Source organism: Drosophila mojavensis, unplaced genomic scaffold, assembly GCF_018153725.1.
Source record: "Drosophila mojavensis isolate 15081-1352.22 unplaced genomic scaffold, ASM1815372v1 contig_80, whole genome shotgun sequence".
Taxonomy (NCBI): Eukaryota; Metazoa; Arthropoda; class Insecta; order Diptera; family Drosophilidae; genus Drosophila; species Drosophila mojavensis.
The window spans coordinates 15767884-15785314 of record NW_025318906.1 but is presented as its reverse complement, the minus strand read 5'-3'; the positions used below and the strand labels follow the sequence as shown (position 1 = coordinate 15785314).

Here is a 17431-nt window from a genome sequence, read left to right as displayed (position 1 = left end):
AATAAATATTTTACAAATTTAAATAGAATTATGCAATATGTAAATAGTAAATAAATTATGTATTATAAATTATAAGTAAAATATAAAAATATATAATAAGTATAAAAAAAACTTACTTTTTCAATCAGTTAAATTAGACAATATAATATATGTAAAAAAAATGCAATTTTAAATATATTTCGAATTTAACACATCAAACTAAAAACTAATATACACAAATTTATACATTTCCATGCTCTCATTTATTTAAGCCCTATAATACTTTAACAATTTTGGGACTTAACCTTTGATTTGGACAATTTGCGGCGCTTTTTGCTTCCGGATTTTATGGGCGTTGTAAAAAATGTGAGCACTTAATTTTCGGAATGGTTTCTCGTTTAGTTCTGTGCGCACTAATCTTGAGTCTGTGACAATCCAGGCGAATGTTCATTTTATTGTTTAACGAATTCAAATTCATGTTTCAGCAAGTGTGTGTGTGTGTTTGTGTGTGTGTGTGTGTTTGTGTGTGTGTATGTCTCTGTATATGTGCTAGATGCTTGCTTTGGTATCTACATTTATGAGAGCTGAGAGCTTTGTCCATTTGCCGCTTTAGCTCTGATGCGGGTCCCCAACTTATACGAGCCTCTATTTTTATATGCTCTCTAAAGTTTTTGCTCTGCTTCTCCTGCTTCCTCTTCTTTTTATTTATATTTGTGGCTGTACTAAAGCAATAAACGCAATCAACCTAAAATTCGCATTTTGATAACTGCTCCAATTTGGTGTGAAAGGTTTATACGAATTTTCCCGCTTTATTGTGGGGTCGACTTTTCCCGTGCCCGTGGTACAGGCTTAACTCGTTCGAATGCACCTCATTTAAATAATTATCTCCCGGCCTGCATCGGGCCATTTGTCAGCTGGCACGCTTTTGCTCTTGTGCCTTGGCTTAATTACTGTCAGCCCTTGTCACACGAGGCGTATGCTCGATGTCCCCTTTTGACTGTCTTTTGGCTGTCCTTTGGCTGTCCTTTGGCTGCCTTTTGGCTGTCTCTTCCCGGTGCCGAACTCCCTGCAATTAGGTACAGCAGAAGCCGCCTCCAACCACACGGCACAGCTACAGCCTCAACCACCCACTGTGATTGCCGCCCCATCGGCCCCCCTTCCCCTACGTCAGTGGAGATCTGGCTAAGCCAAGCCAACCCAAACATTGGGGCCAAGTTGGGGCTGGTCACTTGGGCTACTTTTGACCAAGGGGCAATAAAGTTCTAAATGCTTAAAATAGACTCGAACTCGAAGCCGAGACGAAGCAATAACTGCGTGTGTGTGTGTGTGTGTGTGTGTGTGTGCCCCGGGCTTATCATAAAGTGTGTGTGCTCGGCTGGACAGCTGGGCAGCGGTGGGCGTGTCCAAAGGAGTGTTATTTCAGCTTAATATATATGGCAAGTCAGCAGGTGATGATTTTCGTGCCTTCCTTCCCTTTGTTTTTTTTTTCCCCTTCGACACTGTGCGTGATGCTGGAGCAGCCTTAAGGAGAGCGTGTTGAATTGTGAATTGCTACTGTGAATAGGTAAGAAGCTCGGATCAAGATTTATCGAGTGGGCTTAATTGATATTTGTGACATATATTGGCCAAAGGCGCAGCCTTTGAGCGATCCAAAAAGGTAAATAAACTTTCAGAAATATTTTGTTATATTAAATGTATTTATAATATATTTAATAATTATATATATTATTATTATCTGAATTCGGATATTTCCCACTTCATTACATTATCATAGTTCGAAAGGATTACTTGGTATACCCTATATTTATATTATATATTTATATTATTATATATCTATATTATATTATGTTATTATATACTTTTATTATATTACAAAAAGGAACTCTACATACTCCCTGCCCTATACATATTAAAGCTGAGAATTTAAAATGGAAATACAGAGTTTGAATATACCATCTACCAAATTGTCATGATTCATTAAAGTAATAATAATAATACTAATATAAATAATAATAATAATACAGGAATATTTGATACACTAACCATTAATATTTGTTATCCAAAAATAAAACAAAATAAATGCACATAAAGGCACACATTCTTTACCCTATACATCGACAATTACTTAAAAACATAGAGCCCATATATATAACAAACAAAAGAAATAGTTGTTTAAGGCTCTATGGAAAATTTCCAACAAAACTGTAAATAACGGGTATAACTGCTACTTACTAAAAACAAAAACAACTTACCATGGAATTAACGCAATAAAGGACCACACTTTAACCAGAGCTCAAAATTCATATTTAAAGATAATGCTCTTATTGTTCGATTTGTCAGCTTTAATGCTCTCTCGCTCATTGATAAAGTGTAGCAATATGGGGCTATATGGGGCGGGCAATGTAATATTCGAATACCGTTAAGTGTTTGTCCAATCTCAATAATTCCAATGGAGTGACGTGCCGAACGTAATGTATTTATTTCTGTCTCTTCATAGGTATTTATATAGATATATTTAAAATTCATAGCCAGCTGTCAGAGGCGGCAACGGTAGAGGCAGCGGCCGAGGCAGAGGCAGCGGCAGAGGCAGCGGCAGAAGACAGCGGCAACGGCTGGGCGTTGTCTTGGCGACTGGCGTTGGGGATGCCGTGCGACGATGTCGTCAGCAGGCGAGCTAACGGGACTACGTGCCTAAACTCTGGCATACGTGAAAGGCAAGTGTGTGTGAGGCTCTATATGTGTATGTGTGTGTGTGAGTGTCTTTGTCTGTGTGTATTTTCTTTGCTCCAAAAGTGCCCTCACGCTTATTGAGTGCCAATTTTTATGTCGTTAATGCGACTCCAGATGAATGAGTGTGCCTCCGTGTATGCGTGAGTGTATGTGTTTGTGTGTGTGTGCTCTAGATTAAGCTGCCTACTTTTCTCTCTCTCTCTCGTTCTCACTCTGCTTTGACTGCTGTACGCTTGCCTGCTGCTTAAAGCAATTTACGATTAGCAACTCCTCATCGGCTTCTGTTTCTGTTTCTGCTGCTGCCTCTCTGTCTCTCCCTCTCCCACTCTCGCTACATATATTCGCTACCGTTCCAACAGCCTCAGCCTCTCACGCTCCCGCTCTCACTCCCACTCCTTCTCTCTTTCCACTCGACGAACTTCTTTTCACAGTCTGCTTTACACCTTGCGGTTTTTTGTATTTACATTTACGCTGTGCGTCTCAAATCGTTTTATTTATTTGCTACACTTGGACTCACACCGACAGCGAAGTCTAGCCCTCTCCCTCTTTCTCTCTCGCGCACATATGTTTAATACGCCTCTGCAGCTTGCCATTATTATTATTGTGCCTGTGTGTGAATGTGTGCGTGTTTTATTTGTTTGTTTGCCATTTGTTATTGTTTTCCCGTTATGGCTTCCCTAACTGTTGTTGTTATTGCGGTTTTAAGTGTCGACTCAATTGGCGCGTTTCTTAAATGAATATTAATGGTCTCTCGAATGCGAAATTAATAATTAAATACATTGCAAATAATTCATCTTAATGGAAAATGTTTCTATACCCTGACTCTCACCTCTAATGCCAAATCAATGTCACCACAAAAGCCGCCAAAGTGATACAAAGGGGCAGCAGCAACAATAGCTTCAAAGTGCCCCATTGCTCTCGCATTGCCTAGGTAATCGCTTTGGGTTTAGTTGAGGTTTCGCAGAAATTTATAAGTGCATGCCAAAGTTCAGAGAAACCCAAAAGATAAAAAAAATCAAAACGAGATTTTTAAGTTTCTTAAGGTTATCGAATTACCTTTGAAATATATTATATTAAATTAAATTGAGCTGGAAAACGATCCTCAACATTTACCACGTGCCGGTTAATATTTTCAGAGAAATTTCGAGGTGTTTGTTTAGATATTTATATAGTGTGTATAGGAATGAGTTAGCTTTTATACTTATTTTAAAGAAAAGTCTATAATCAATGTAAGTCTTAGGAGTAGCCACTTCCATTTATACATACTTAATTTAGAAAATATAAAAGTAAATTTGTTTTTGTTTTTGGAACAACATCTCACTTCACAGGATTCGAACTCCACTCCAACTCAACCATATTGCATGAGAAGCCAACAACACATCCACAACGCCAGGCTTAACAGCAAAGCTTTAGCAGCAGCTGCGATAAATACAATACAAGCTCAAAGGCTAACGCTGCTATTAACAGAATTCTAATTAGAATGCAAGCAGTTATATGTATGCATATTGGAATTCTTGGACTTTGTCTAATTGCAGCAAAGCTTTGCCAATAAGAATTTACGTTTGCTTTAATAATTTGCATATTACTTAATGAAATTGGTTGAAATTAATAAAACTGCCTTTTTAAACTAAAATTAATTTATTTAAATGAGATTCATAAATTTATATAAATGAAAAGAGTTTGTATTTACAAGTTAATAACAAATGGTGTCCTAGTTTGCCGTAATGAGAAATTAAAAAATTTATAAAATTTTCTGCAATAACTCGAATTTTGCCTTTCCCAAATTAAAGCTAAGGAATTGTTAGTAAAGTAATAATGTTGGTGATTATATTGAGCCACAATTTCAGGTTTAACTGCTGCGTCAGATAATTTGGTTAATTAAATTTGATTAGCAAATTTGATAGCCACTTGGGCAGCTAATTAGAGTTTGCAGAAAATTCGAGTAGCGCTTCGCACGTAACATGCAATTACAGGACAATTGTGGAAAACCCGAATTAATAGATAGCAACCGAGAATGAGCAAAAATAGAATTGAAATTCAAGACCGCAAGCCATAAAAATAAGTCAGTCACAATTCGGGGACAGTTGATAAGGCCAAGAAGATAAGCCACTCGACGCAGACCCGATGACAACTTGGCTCGCAGCTCAGCCAAGCGACAGCCAGATTTATTCATTTTTTTAATAAGTTGAACAAAATGTGGCATTTGCCGGTTGCCAAGCGAAAACTGAAATGACTGACTGATGATGATGAAGATTGTGATGATGATGATGATGATGATGATGATGATGATGATGATGCTGCGTTGCTGCTGTTGATTTTGCTGATGTGCCCATGTGCCACCTAATTTGCTAAAAAGTAAATTTCATTCATGTTTGACTGTCGCTGCAACTAGCCCCAATTCAGCCAGCTTAGCCACAAACTCGACCCAAAACTGGCAACTTTTGACGCTCCCATTTCCGCTATTCGTTTTTATGAATTTTCAGGTCGCTTTATGTTTAAAGTTAACGCCTTTAACTTTATCGATAAAATGTCCCCTAACAATAATTCGCTCACACCAAAATGGCGAGCGCTCAAAAGTAGGCAACACTTTTGGCCATTGACGTTGATAAGCAAAGTTTCACACAAATTTTACATTTATTTTCAACAATCGAGTAAATTCTATAAATATACAATAGATACATACATATATATATATATATAAATAGATATATTTACATGTCTAAATCTTTAATAATTGGTCTATGTACAAGGACACTGTGCACACGAAACAAATGAATTTTCAATTGATTTGTTTTGTTTAAAGTCTTAGGCCGAAATCTTATTGTAAACACTAGAATTCAACTATTTTGATTAGCTTAAAGCCGGCTGCAGGCCGCTGCAGGCCTAAACGACTAGACATGAAAAACACATTAAACTCCATTTATTTTATGCAACAACAAAACAAGCTCCATGAAACTAAAAGTCATCAAGCTTGTGCTGGGCCGTTCCTGAAATCGTTTTCGTTTGCGCCAAAGCAATTTGGCCAAGTTTATAGTGCCAACTCTCTGGAGAGCTTTTAAGTGCTGATTTGGTTAGAGTTTTCGTTGTGTGTTGAGATTTTCTTTTGTTTCTTTTTATTATTTTTTACATATGCAATTTTTGGCTTGAAGCTTAGTTTAGGTTAAAATAATTTCAGTTTCGCTAAGAGACAAACTTTATATCTATATATATATATATATATTTTCTTTTTTTTTTTTTTTATATATATTTCGTTTATCATTCTGTAACAATCACACGAGCTTTTAACTTATTCACATTTAAAATCTTTAAATTAGAACTTAGCTTAAGGCAAGCTTTTCACTTGCTCGTATTTTCGTACAATTTTCCTAACCTGGAACATAGTTGATTTATGTAAAGTTTGTAGTTGCTGCTGCTACTCCATAATATTTCCTGTATACTCCGTGGGGACGTCGAACTGCTTAGTTTAATGGCGACTCCTGCAGCCGGTGCGACAGGTGCGCAACGCCCTTGGCTGGACCGAATGCGCTGAGGGGCGTAAACTCGTAGCCGGCGGTGTCAATTGGGGGCGCGGCCATGTTGGAGGCTCCATTGGGCAGTGTCGTAATCGTAGTCTCCTGCAAGCGACAGCTACTGTGTGCAGAGTAGATGGGGGGGGAGTTGGGGAGTTGGCTTAGCTGCTGCCGATATAATGACCCCACCTACTCTACTCAGACTCAGACTCACCTGCGCAACGTTGTGCTCTGATAGCAGGAGTGACGCGACTGATAACGCTTGGAGGCTGTGCTGGTCAGCGAGGTATTGCGATGCATGCAAAAGGTGTCGTTGTGCTGATTACGCTTCTTGCGACGTCCACTTATGCCACGACAAAACAGATATCTGGTTGCGTAAGACATTTGGCCAAACAGACGGGGAGGCATGCAATGAAAGCCAAGCAAACAAGAACAAACAATATATATATATATACGATATATATTAAATTACAATTACGATTCAAGTACAAGTGCTTTAAATGTGCCGGAAAATTTGGTGAGTTCTGGTTGAAATTGTGTGGAAGTATCTTGAGCAGAACTATGCCTAATATACATTTAATAGTTATATATGTATATATAAAAAAGATTATAAAATATATTTCTACACATTAATTCACATTTTAACTGTTTGTGGTCATTTATATTTTTAAGAATTGATTATATATATTTTAATTTTAATTTGTATTCTTTTTGAACAATATTTTAAAATATAAAAACAATTAAATATATTTAATTTTTATAGTGCTTTGTATTTTATAATATAAAATTTTATTTAAATTTTGTTCTTTTTGAATAATATTTTAAAATATTTAAAAAAAAGTTAAAATGTATTTAATTTTTCTGGTGCTTTGTATTTTACAATATTTTTTTTTCTGTAATTTTTAAACTATATTTTATTTTTAAAAGACAAAAAGTTACAATTATTAATATTTATTGACTTATTGATTTATATTTTTTTAAGATACTAAATTTTAATATAATATTATGTAAATATTTATATTTTTCGAATATATTTTATTTTTATTTATTATTGGGCTCAGGGTATAGCCCACTAAAAATTGGAAATGAGGGTATAATTAATTATATTGTTTTAGAATATAATAAAATATATTTTCAAAATTATAACAATTATTCTACAGCTAAGAAAAAATTATTTTACAAATTATAGAATAAATTTTTATGGACATAAAAAGTATATTTGATATATTTGATGTTTATACAAATTTAATTAATAGTTAATTTAATATATTTTCCAAATCTGTATGTATATTTAAAAAAAATTATTTTTAGACTATTTTTAAGAAGAGTTTTCTTAAATATAAAGAATATATAAATATATACATAGATTACACTTATATATAGATCAATTTTATATAATAATTTGTTTTATTTATATAACCTTCAACTTTACATATTTGTCTTGTTCTCCATCAAAAATGCTATTAAAATATATCTTTGCACGTGGCCGTAAAAAACTCATTTGATGTTTCGCAATGGGCAAGGCGTAAACAAACAAAAAACTTCCATCAGCATCACAATCAAAACTCAGCCAAACTTTCCGGCACAATCCCAACAGTTGTGTTATGATATATGAATGGACATGTGAGAGCGTTGTAAAGAGAGAGACAGCAAGAGATAGAGGGCGAAAGGGAATGCACTTGGAGTAGCAAACAGAAATAGTTTATCAAGTGGTTTATGAATCGTTATTGTTGCTGGTTAGTGGTGTGTGTGTGTGTGTGTGTGTGTGTGTGATAGTTAGAGAGAAATAGCAGGTTAGGCTTACGCTTACAGTAACAGTGATTACATTTTGTGTTATCGATAATCGGTTTATCGATTATTGTTATTAAGCTGTTATTCTGCTGCAGTGATGTGTATGAACAAATACCTATTGAAATGCTTGCGAAACGCCCCGCTCACAAAGTAGAGAGCCACCGGATTGGCACAGCTGTTGGCGAACGACATGCAAAAGCCAAAGATGCGCAATACATGCCAAAACGTATTATAATCCTGTTGTGCTGTCGGCCTGTAAACGGGAAAAGAAAACAATATATATATGTATCAAGATGCATGCATATTCTGTTTGCATGGAACTAATGGAGACATAATCCGGCGTCAACTCGAAAATTGATTGACCAGAGCGCCAAGGGTCACCGTCAATGGCCAATGGTCAGTGTCTGTCCCAGCATTACTCATACGCAGTGTGGGCATTACTCATACGCCGTGTGAGTGTGTGTGTGTGTGTGTGCAGGCAACGTTATCTGCATGACTGAGTGCCGTTCAATGGATGCTCGAGAGCACCACATTGCCAAATCCCCTTGGCATCCATCTTTGTTGGGGCTGCTCCTGCTCCTGCTCCTGCTCCAGCTCCTGCTCCAGCTACTGCTGCTGCTGCTGTTATGTTGGATAAAAGTCAGCACTTACCAGTAGTAAAACCACAAAAAGAAGACGTGATAAGGCAGAAAGCAAATACCAAAGATAACAACAAATGCCAACACCGTGACGGCGACTTTGCGACGCGCTCGAACCTGCAAAATATTCAAATTCAATAATAATAAATCTGTTAGAGCCAAAATTCGTTTCCAATTGAATATTAAATTTCGTTTATTTATGCGAAAGGTGAGCACAATATGATGAAGGGCATATTGCAGTAGAGGGTTCACACACAAACAAAGAAAAAGCAGAAAACAAACATCCAAAATATTGAATTTATATTCATTATTATAAAATTTGCATTCGATTGATGGCGGCTGAAGAGATTGCGAAAATTGTTTTAAATAATTTACTTATTTTTCGCTGTCATTTATTTATCTGTTGCATTAATCGAATTTCAGATGGTGATTTGATAAAAGTGGTTGGTTATGACTGACTAGAATATACTCTGCAATCGTTCTAGTTTTTAGTAGAATTTCAATAGTGAATCGAATATATCGTCTATTCATTATTTATATTCCCACATTATCAATCAATCAATCCATTAGCTCACCTGTCGCACGGCGCCCTGCATTTCGCCTGGCACACTCGCCGAGTACATCAGATGCAGCGCAATCATGACGTAGAAGGCGGCGATGATGACCAGAGGTATTGCATAGTAGACTAGAAAGTGCAGCATGACCATCAGCTTGGCATAGTTCTCGCCCCAGGCATCCGGATACGGATAACAGATGACAATCGATTTCTCCGAGCTGATGCCAACGGGCTGTAAACATGATAAGAAAACACATACGCCCATTAAAACTCGGGTTCAATTTCGAATATACTATGTATATCACTCACCTTTAAGTTGCTGCCAATTAGCGCAGGTATGCCGCAGACAATGGCCAGCAGCCAAATGGATACAGCTATGGCCAAGGTCATGCGCGTAGCACGTCGTCCTCCTCCTGCAAGAGACTCTTATTAATATAGAAAATTAGCTGGAGATTCCTTACATACCATGAGCATGAAACTTGCGCAGCGGATCGACTATAGCGAAATATCGATCACTTGAGAGCGCCGTCAGCGTAAAGACCGAAACTCCTATGGAGACATCTTTCATGAACTCCGACACGCTGCACAGAAAACTGCCCCAGGGCCAATACTCGAAGGTGTAGACCGTTGAAACCAATGGAACTGTCGTCAATATTACCAGCAGGTCAGCCAGAGCCAAGGAAAGTATGTAGCTGAAAGGATAGAGGCGGAAAGATGTGTTAGAGAAAATAAGGAAAAATTAAAAAAAAAAAATACAGGTTTATAAAAAATATATAAAAAAAAAAAAATACAGGTCTAAAAAAAAAATAATTGATCTAGCACTTATGAGTTCAACTCTTACGATATAACATACATATAACTAATACGAGCTCATGTCGGCTTAACCTAAACAGGTTTAACATAGGTTATAGAGAATAAATTGGTATTGAAATATTTATAGATGACTTGAAATAATATTGATATATGATGTTGGAGTGTCAAAAATATCAAATCTTTTGATATAAATTATTTGAAAAGGTCACAAGTCTAAATGCTCCGGTTTCTGAGCATGAAATGGGGATACATATGATATGATATGTTTGATATTGGAGTATCTTAAATGTTGAGACACGATTGAGTCATAAATGTCAAAACACTAAGTCATCTGGTTTCTGAGATTAAAGCGATGATGCATATGAATAGACAACAGAACGGACGGAAGGACAAACGGACAAATTGAAGCGGACGGATGAAGCTAAGGTCACAGAGTCACAAAGGCGACAAGCAAGGACGGTTGGAAGGCTAAAAAGACAGCTGGACGAACAGCCAGACAAAGAGTCACACAAATGAACAACGGATGACTAGATAGAAGGATAAGAAAAGTGAAAAAATGAACTGATGAAGGGCGAATGAACAACAAATGACTTATAAATAGATAAACATTTATATTTATATATATATAGGTAAACACCCAAACAACATGGCTGACAAATTGACAATCGGACGGATTGGCAGAGGGTTGAGTCTTACATACAGACAAATTGACATATTAACGGGCAGCATCGCATCGAATCGCCTGTTAATTCAGTTTTAACAATTTCTGCGTCGGGGCATAAGAAAAGAGAAATCGAATCATAATTCACTTTAGCAGCGCCAAACCCGAATCGGGAAACTTTTAAAGCGCATCGTTTGAGGGAGGGAGACCCTCATGAATACTCGGATACTTGAGCTAAGCCAGCTGACCCTGCGAATGCTTCGCCCATGGGTCGCCCGCACGTGTTTCGCTCTGCTGATTTATGTGGCTCGACTTTAGTCAAATTTGCGCATCCTTTGCAGCGGCCCATGTAAAACAATTTCGTCTCGGCTCGCGCTGATAAAATTGATTTATATGACATTTTATTAGGCATAGAAGAGGAAGATAAAAGTAAACATAAAAGAATGCCCAAAGTGCTTTTGACGTTTTAACAGGAAATTCTTACTGCAACATTAGAATTCTTATTTATTTATTTATTATTATTTTTTTTTTTTTGCGTGTTAACAGCATTTTCATAAGTTTTTTTTTTTTTTTTTTTACATTTTGAATTCTTAGTAAAAGTGTTTTAAATGTAAATTAGAAAAAGTCTATATTATGCATAGAGGGCGATGGTGATAAGGTTTTTGTGTATATAAAGAACAGAACATTTAAATTACAAAAAAAAATGTTTATTTATATACAGGATAGAACATTTAAATTTAAAAAATTTTTTTTTTTGTATTAAAAAAAAATTTATCAAAAAAAGCTGAAGTTGAAGCATTTCCAATCAGATTGCTTTAATATTTTCGTTTGAAGACTTTAAAAAATAGATTTAAATGTAAATAAGAACAATTTTATAGACGGAATATAAGCCATTTATATCATGGTAAAATATTAAATATTATGTTTTTTTAAGCAATAAAAAAAAGTGTAGTAAAGATTATAAAAAAACCAAAGTACCTCTAGGACAGAATTCTCATTAATCTCTTATGCTGGAGTACATATATATGAATAGGAATATATATTTATAACAAGTTCCTAGCTTCATAGGCATTACATAAAACTAATATACCCTTCCGTTTACTTTTTGAAAGAGTATACGAGTATAATTTTATTTTATATGCAATAGCTTTATCAAGTAGGGTAATCCATTACATTAGACTGCAGTCCGAATCCTTTTTAGAAATATATTTAAGCAGGAATATCCTGTAGCATCTATCACATTACAGCATTCGGAATTGCATCGCTTATTCAGACTATGAGCTCATGCTGCTATTGCATCTGTGTGTGGGGCACGTGTGAGTTTTGCAATGTTGCATGTGGCACGTTGTTTGTGCAACAGCAAATTACACTGCTGCGGCACGATTGATAAGCATCTGGCAACTGGTATTTGGGAAACGTCTGCAAGGACTCAACCGAGATTCGCCATTCCGGCCAACAGATGCCATTTCAGCTTAATGTGATCAGCTGACATTTCCGGCTGCCCTCGAGTAAACGATTTTTATATAAGAAACGTGAGTGCCCAATGCCCAATGTCCAATGTCCAATGCCCAATGCGCAATGCGTAATGCCCAATGCGTAATGCATTTGGCTTTTGCTTTCCCCCCCTTAGATGTCACAGTTAATGCATCTACTGAATTAATTACTCGATAAACTGACTTGACATTGTATATATATTTCTTATATATTTATTTTAATTTAGTCTTGTATTTATGTAATATATATAAATATTTCTTTTAAATATATGTATTTTGTATTTATTTTTTATCTATCTATATTTCATTGTATATTTATTTATTATTAATTTATTTGATTGATTTTATATGTTTATTTTATTTATTGATTTATATTTTTATTTATAAATATAGATTTTATAAATATATATTTTTAGTTTTTTACACATATTTTTAAATTTATTTATATCATATTATTATTATATTTTATTTTTAAATATAGATTTAATAAATATATATTTTTAGTTTTTTACACATATTTTTTAATTTATTTATATCATATAATTATTATAGTTTATTTTATTTATAGATTTATATATTTTATTTATAAATATAGATTCATAATTTTTTACACTTATTTTTTAATTTATTTATACCATATTATTATTATATATTTATTTTTTTGTTCTCTATTTTTTTTTTTTTAAATATTTTATTTACATTTAATATATTAAAATTTATTTACTGATCAAACTTACATATTTTTTTTAAATATTGTTTTATATATCAATATTTCTATATTCTATGATTTTAATGGACTTCTATTGCTCTTGTCAGCTCTGCGTAAGTTTTCAGGTTCAAACTTTCATTCAATTAATTGTTGCCACAGTTTGACGCTCATCATTGACGAAAACTTTGAATCAGAGTCTTCATTAAACGTTTCCCCCTTTTCTACGCAATAGATTGCAGCTAATTAGTTCATTAATTTTCAGAAACTATGAAGACATTTAATATTAACTTACAAAGTGAAAAGCTCAGAGGAAATTGATTTTATATATGTATGTATGTATAGAGTACCCCTGTTGCTGTCCATTCATATGTTTATCGCTATTCGAGCGAAACTCTTACAATTTCTTATATTTTCAAATTGCAAAGACAATTCTTTCATACTTTAAGTGCCAAATTGATGTCCTTTTTATGCAAAGCACCTGGTGAAGCTCTTTAATGATTTGTTTTTATGTATGCTGCTAAGCTGATTAGAAACATCTCAAATTGCATCGATTTTTTCTTAAGCCCTTTAGAAGCGTGAGCGTGTCTTCTACATTTGACATCAGCTGTCAAAATATTTTTACACGTTTTTAACGTTGCTGTCATAAAATTTGAATGTTGCTTTAATAAGTGAGGGCTCGTAAGCGCTTGACTAAGGGATACCCTTCATCCGATGGAAAAGTATTTAAAGTATATTTGTATTACTTGAGATTGAACTTTTGATGGCGATCAATTATTTATAAAATACAACTTCTTTAACAGTCAACGTCTTCAGTAATAGAAGTAACTATTTCCCCTAAGAATTTCCTCTAAGAATTTCTTTTCAGAATTTCTTCTCAGTATTTGTTTTCAGTATTTCTGCCAAGTATTTCCTCCAAGAATTTGTTCTAAGTTTTTCCTCCAATAATTTCTTCTAAGTCCATTTCTTTTAAATATTTCCTGTATGAATTTCTAGTAAGTATTTCCTCAATGAATTTTTTCTAAGTATTTCCTCAATGAATTTCTTCTAAGTAGCTCCTCTAGGAATTTTTTCTAAGTATTTGTTCGAAGAATTTTTTCTAAGTATTTGTTCGAAGAATTTCTTTTAAGTCTTATTCTGCAAAGTATTTTGCCGAAGATTTTCTTCTAAGTATTTATTTCCGCAAAGAATTTCCACTAAGTGTTTGTTCGTAGGATTTCTTCTAAGTCTTTTGTCGAAGAATTTCTCCTTAGTATTTCCTGATCACACTTGACTTGACTCGACTTCACTACACTTTACTGCACTGTACAACTGACCCCCACCAGGCCTGGGCGACTGAAGAAATGCTCCCGGTGCTGCCCATTATATAGGGCGACTTTCACTCAAAGCCTAGGTCACGCTCAATCGTTGTGTTTGGCCTCAGGTAGAGCTCGTTGCAGTCGAACTTGAATTGACCAATGGGAACAGCCTCTGCTGCCGTAAGCACTCTCACTTCGTTTTACTCAGCTATAAATACGAAATGAATGCTGCTGCACACATACAAAGAAGTGAAATGATCTTCGGTACCTTTTCTTCGTGTCTTGCTTGGTTAGACAGACAGACTGAGAGAGACTGTGTGACAGACATGAAGACAGATGTACATACAGACAAACGGGCAAGCATAGTTTAATCGAATTATCTCACTACGCTGTTCAAGAATACATACATATATATTTTTACCAATGACCAATGATAATAATTTCTGCTGTCTCAAGCGTGCTAGCTAAGGGAGAGAGCCTCTTCATTTCATAAAAAATAATACAAAATAATAATGAAACTGTTTTGATGAAGCACAGACATTTTCTCACATGAAGACTCGTATGAAGACTATTTCCACAGTTATTGTAACTCTCATATTATCAAAATATGCGACACGTGCGCATAGTAATGACAAAAAATAAGTAAAATATTCTTGATAGCTATGAATTTGGTAGCAAATAGAAAAACTAGTGCGCGCTGGCAAGTTCTTTGAAGTTTTCTTTTATTACGCACTTTTAACTGCCCGAAAAGCCATAAACTCAAGTTTGATTTGCTACTCGAAATGCATTAGAGCACAATTTCGATTTGCCATTGAATTTGATTTAAGGCACAGGAAATTGACTTCAGCTAACGAAAATAGAAAATGTCTCTAAGTAAAGTCACATAAATACTAATACGTTGTACGTGTCTCAAAGGACTTCAGTTGGCCAGGCAGTAATCTGATTTATGCCATACTATTTAGGCCAAGGGGCAATCACACGCCCACATGCCCACATGCTGAACAAATTTGGCTAATTAGCAGGCCCAATCAAGCCACAAATCTATTTTGCGTCATCTTTGGCCTACAGTTAATATGCAAATGTTGCGGCTGGAAGAGCTCAGGCAGAAGTGAAACTGTATTCGCCTGCCACGCCCACAGCCCATTTTTGTGGGCCTAATTTGGTGTGTCGCTTGATGCGCGGCATTTGACTTTTTAGGCTCGTTGCATGCCTAATTTGCTAAACAAGCTGCGCCTAATTAAATTCAATTTAAGTTTAACATAAATCACAAAAACTTCTTACGGAAAAGCAAGAGCAGAAAACTAGCTGAGAGCTCGACTATGAAATACCCTGCAGGACAAAGCGAGAGTTAAGCTGAAAAGGATTTCTTAAGCATGCTTTATTGGAGTGTAGCAAATTGGAAGCAGTGCCACACTTGGCAATACCCTGTAAATTTGTAGTCTGTGAGCTTGAATTTGTTATTTAAAACATATGAAAAATATGGATATATAAATAATATTTTTTTTTTTTTTATAAAAATGAAAAATGTAAAAAAAAGTCTGTTTGGAAAAACATGAAAATGATTAAAATATTATTCATGTTTTTAAAAACATTTGACTATTAAAAAACATTTTTTTTAAGTATTCAAATATAAATATAAACACATGAACAAAATTTAAATTTCTTCAAATTATAATTATATATATTTTTAGTTTTATATAGTGAATAAAAATTATTTACTTAAAGAAAAGAAAGAAGGATTTAAAATATTTCATGAATATTACAAGAAAAATGTAATATTATTATAACACTAATAATATTGCATATTTCTTGTAATAGCTATATGTATATGCAATATTATTATATAGTATTATTATAATATTCCATATTTCAGTAATATTTAGTATCATCATAATTATTATTATTATAATATGGATAGTAATAGGGCAACTTTTGTGGACTTACGTATTTGGCACATTTCGCATTTGTCGCACACTCAGGAAGACCACAATCAGAGTTCCATTGCCCAAAACGCCGACCACAAAGATAATGGCAAACAGTATTGGGACTATGTACGTTTCCGGTCGCCGGGCGTACGGCACATAGGATATCTCAGTGACGGCGATGCTGTTGTTGTCGCTGTCATCAGAAAATGCTGTCTCCGTTGTTGTTGTCAGCGCCAGCTCCCAGAGGGCTCGCGTGACATTCAATGGGGCTAGAGGCGACTCCGATGCGGCGTCCATATCCATGTCCATGGCTATGCTGCTTACACTGCTCATCATGGCTGAGGATTGGAGCTTCACTTTGTTTGTTTTTTCCTGCTTGACCAAGTTTGCAATTTTAGCAATCACAATGAATGCAAAACTGTTTAAGCGTAAACTATTAATTCAATTTCCGCATGCCTCGTTTCCTCTCTCATTGCCAAACTGTTTTTTACGCTGCGATAAATGTTTGCATATTTCTGTTGTTGTTTATTATTGTTGTGCGCTGTATAAAAAAAAAATAAAAAAACACACACACAAACAAATTCAACTTGCATTAAACGTAAATTGAGTACATGTTTTAATTGAAATTGGCAGAGAAAAATAAATTGAAAAGTTTAAACAAATTTGTGCATTGGTGTTTGAAATTTTTTAACTAAATTAAAATTGAGTTTTAAAAAAATCGAATGGAAAATAAAAAGCAGGTACTGAAAGGATAAAAAGTATTTGATATACATATATACATATATAGATATGTATATATGCATAAATATTTAAATTTTTAAATAATATTAAGTAATATTTAATTCATGGCTAACGCTTAATTTAATTATTGATTAATTGATTAGAAATTAAGGCAGACTATATCCTACTCGTTAAGAGAACAATATGCCATCTAATAATAATATTTATAAATATTAATGTACATGAGCAATATCAACAAATAGCCTAATTAAGCATTTATTTAGTTATTCCGATTTAACTATAACTACATATAAACAACTTAAACGGTCTTCTGTAGTTACTCTTTGTCTCTTGCATTCGTTAGACAGACAGGCAGAGAGCCAGACGGAGAGACCGACTGAGAGACACACAGGGAGACAGAAAGAGAGGCAGATATACAGACCGTAATATGAACGGACATTGCCTGTATATGTGTTCGTATAACTGTGTGTATATCTCTCTCTTTCTGCCTCCCCTGTAGGTCTCTCTCTCTCAGTCTGTCTGTCTAACCAAGCAAGACACGAAGAAAAGGAACCGAAGATCATTTCACTTCTTTGTATGTGTGCAGCAGCA

The 17431-nt window shown here is 34.8% G+C and overlaps 1 protein-coding gene across 6 annotated transcripts in view; it reads right to left on the bottom strand.

The window, feature by feature from the left end:
- Window positions 1-5910: 5910 nt before the first annotated feature.
- Window positions 5911-17431, bottom strand: part of LOC6580120 (neuropeptide CCHamide-1 receptor) — a 31255-nt gene continuing 19734 nt past the window's right edge. Inside the window, exons 2-9 of one of the 6 annotated variants that reach the window (XM_015164102.3) lie at window positions 16119-16640; window positions 9669-9895; window positions 9513-9616; window positions 9223-9435; window positions 8661-8764; window positions 8125-8262; window positions 6433-6585; window positions 5911-6339 (exon numbers count right to left, since the gene is read on the bottom strand). In XM_015164102.3, coding sequence (XP_015019588.1) covers window positions 6168-6339; window positions 6433-6585; window positions 8125-8262; window positions 8661-8764; window positions 9223-9435; window positions 9513-9616; window positions 9669-9895; window positions 16119-16435 — 1428 coding nt within the window. In that variant the 5' untranslated portion in view covers window positions 16436-16640 and the 3' untranslated portion in view covers window positions 5911-6167. Of the gene's footprint in view, window positions 6340-6432; window positions 6586-8022; window positions 8263-8660; window positions 8765-9222; window positions 9436-9512; window positions 9617-9668; window positions 9896-10056; window positions 10166-16118; window positions 16641-17431 lie in introns of those variants that run through there. The other 5 variants (XM_032729651.2, XM_044011105.1, XM_044011106.1 and 2 more) reach the window with 5 other exon arrangements.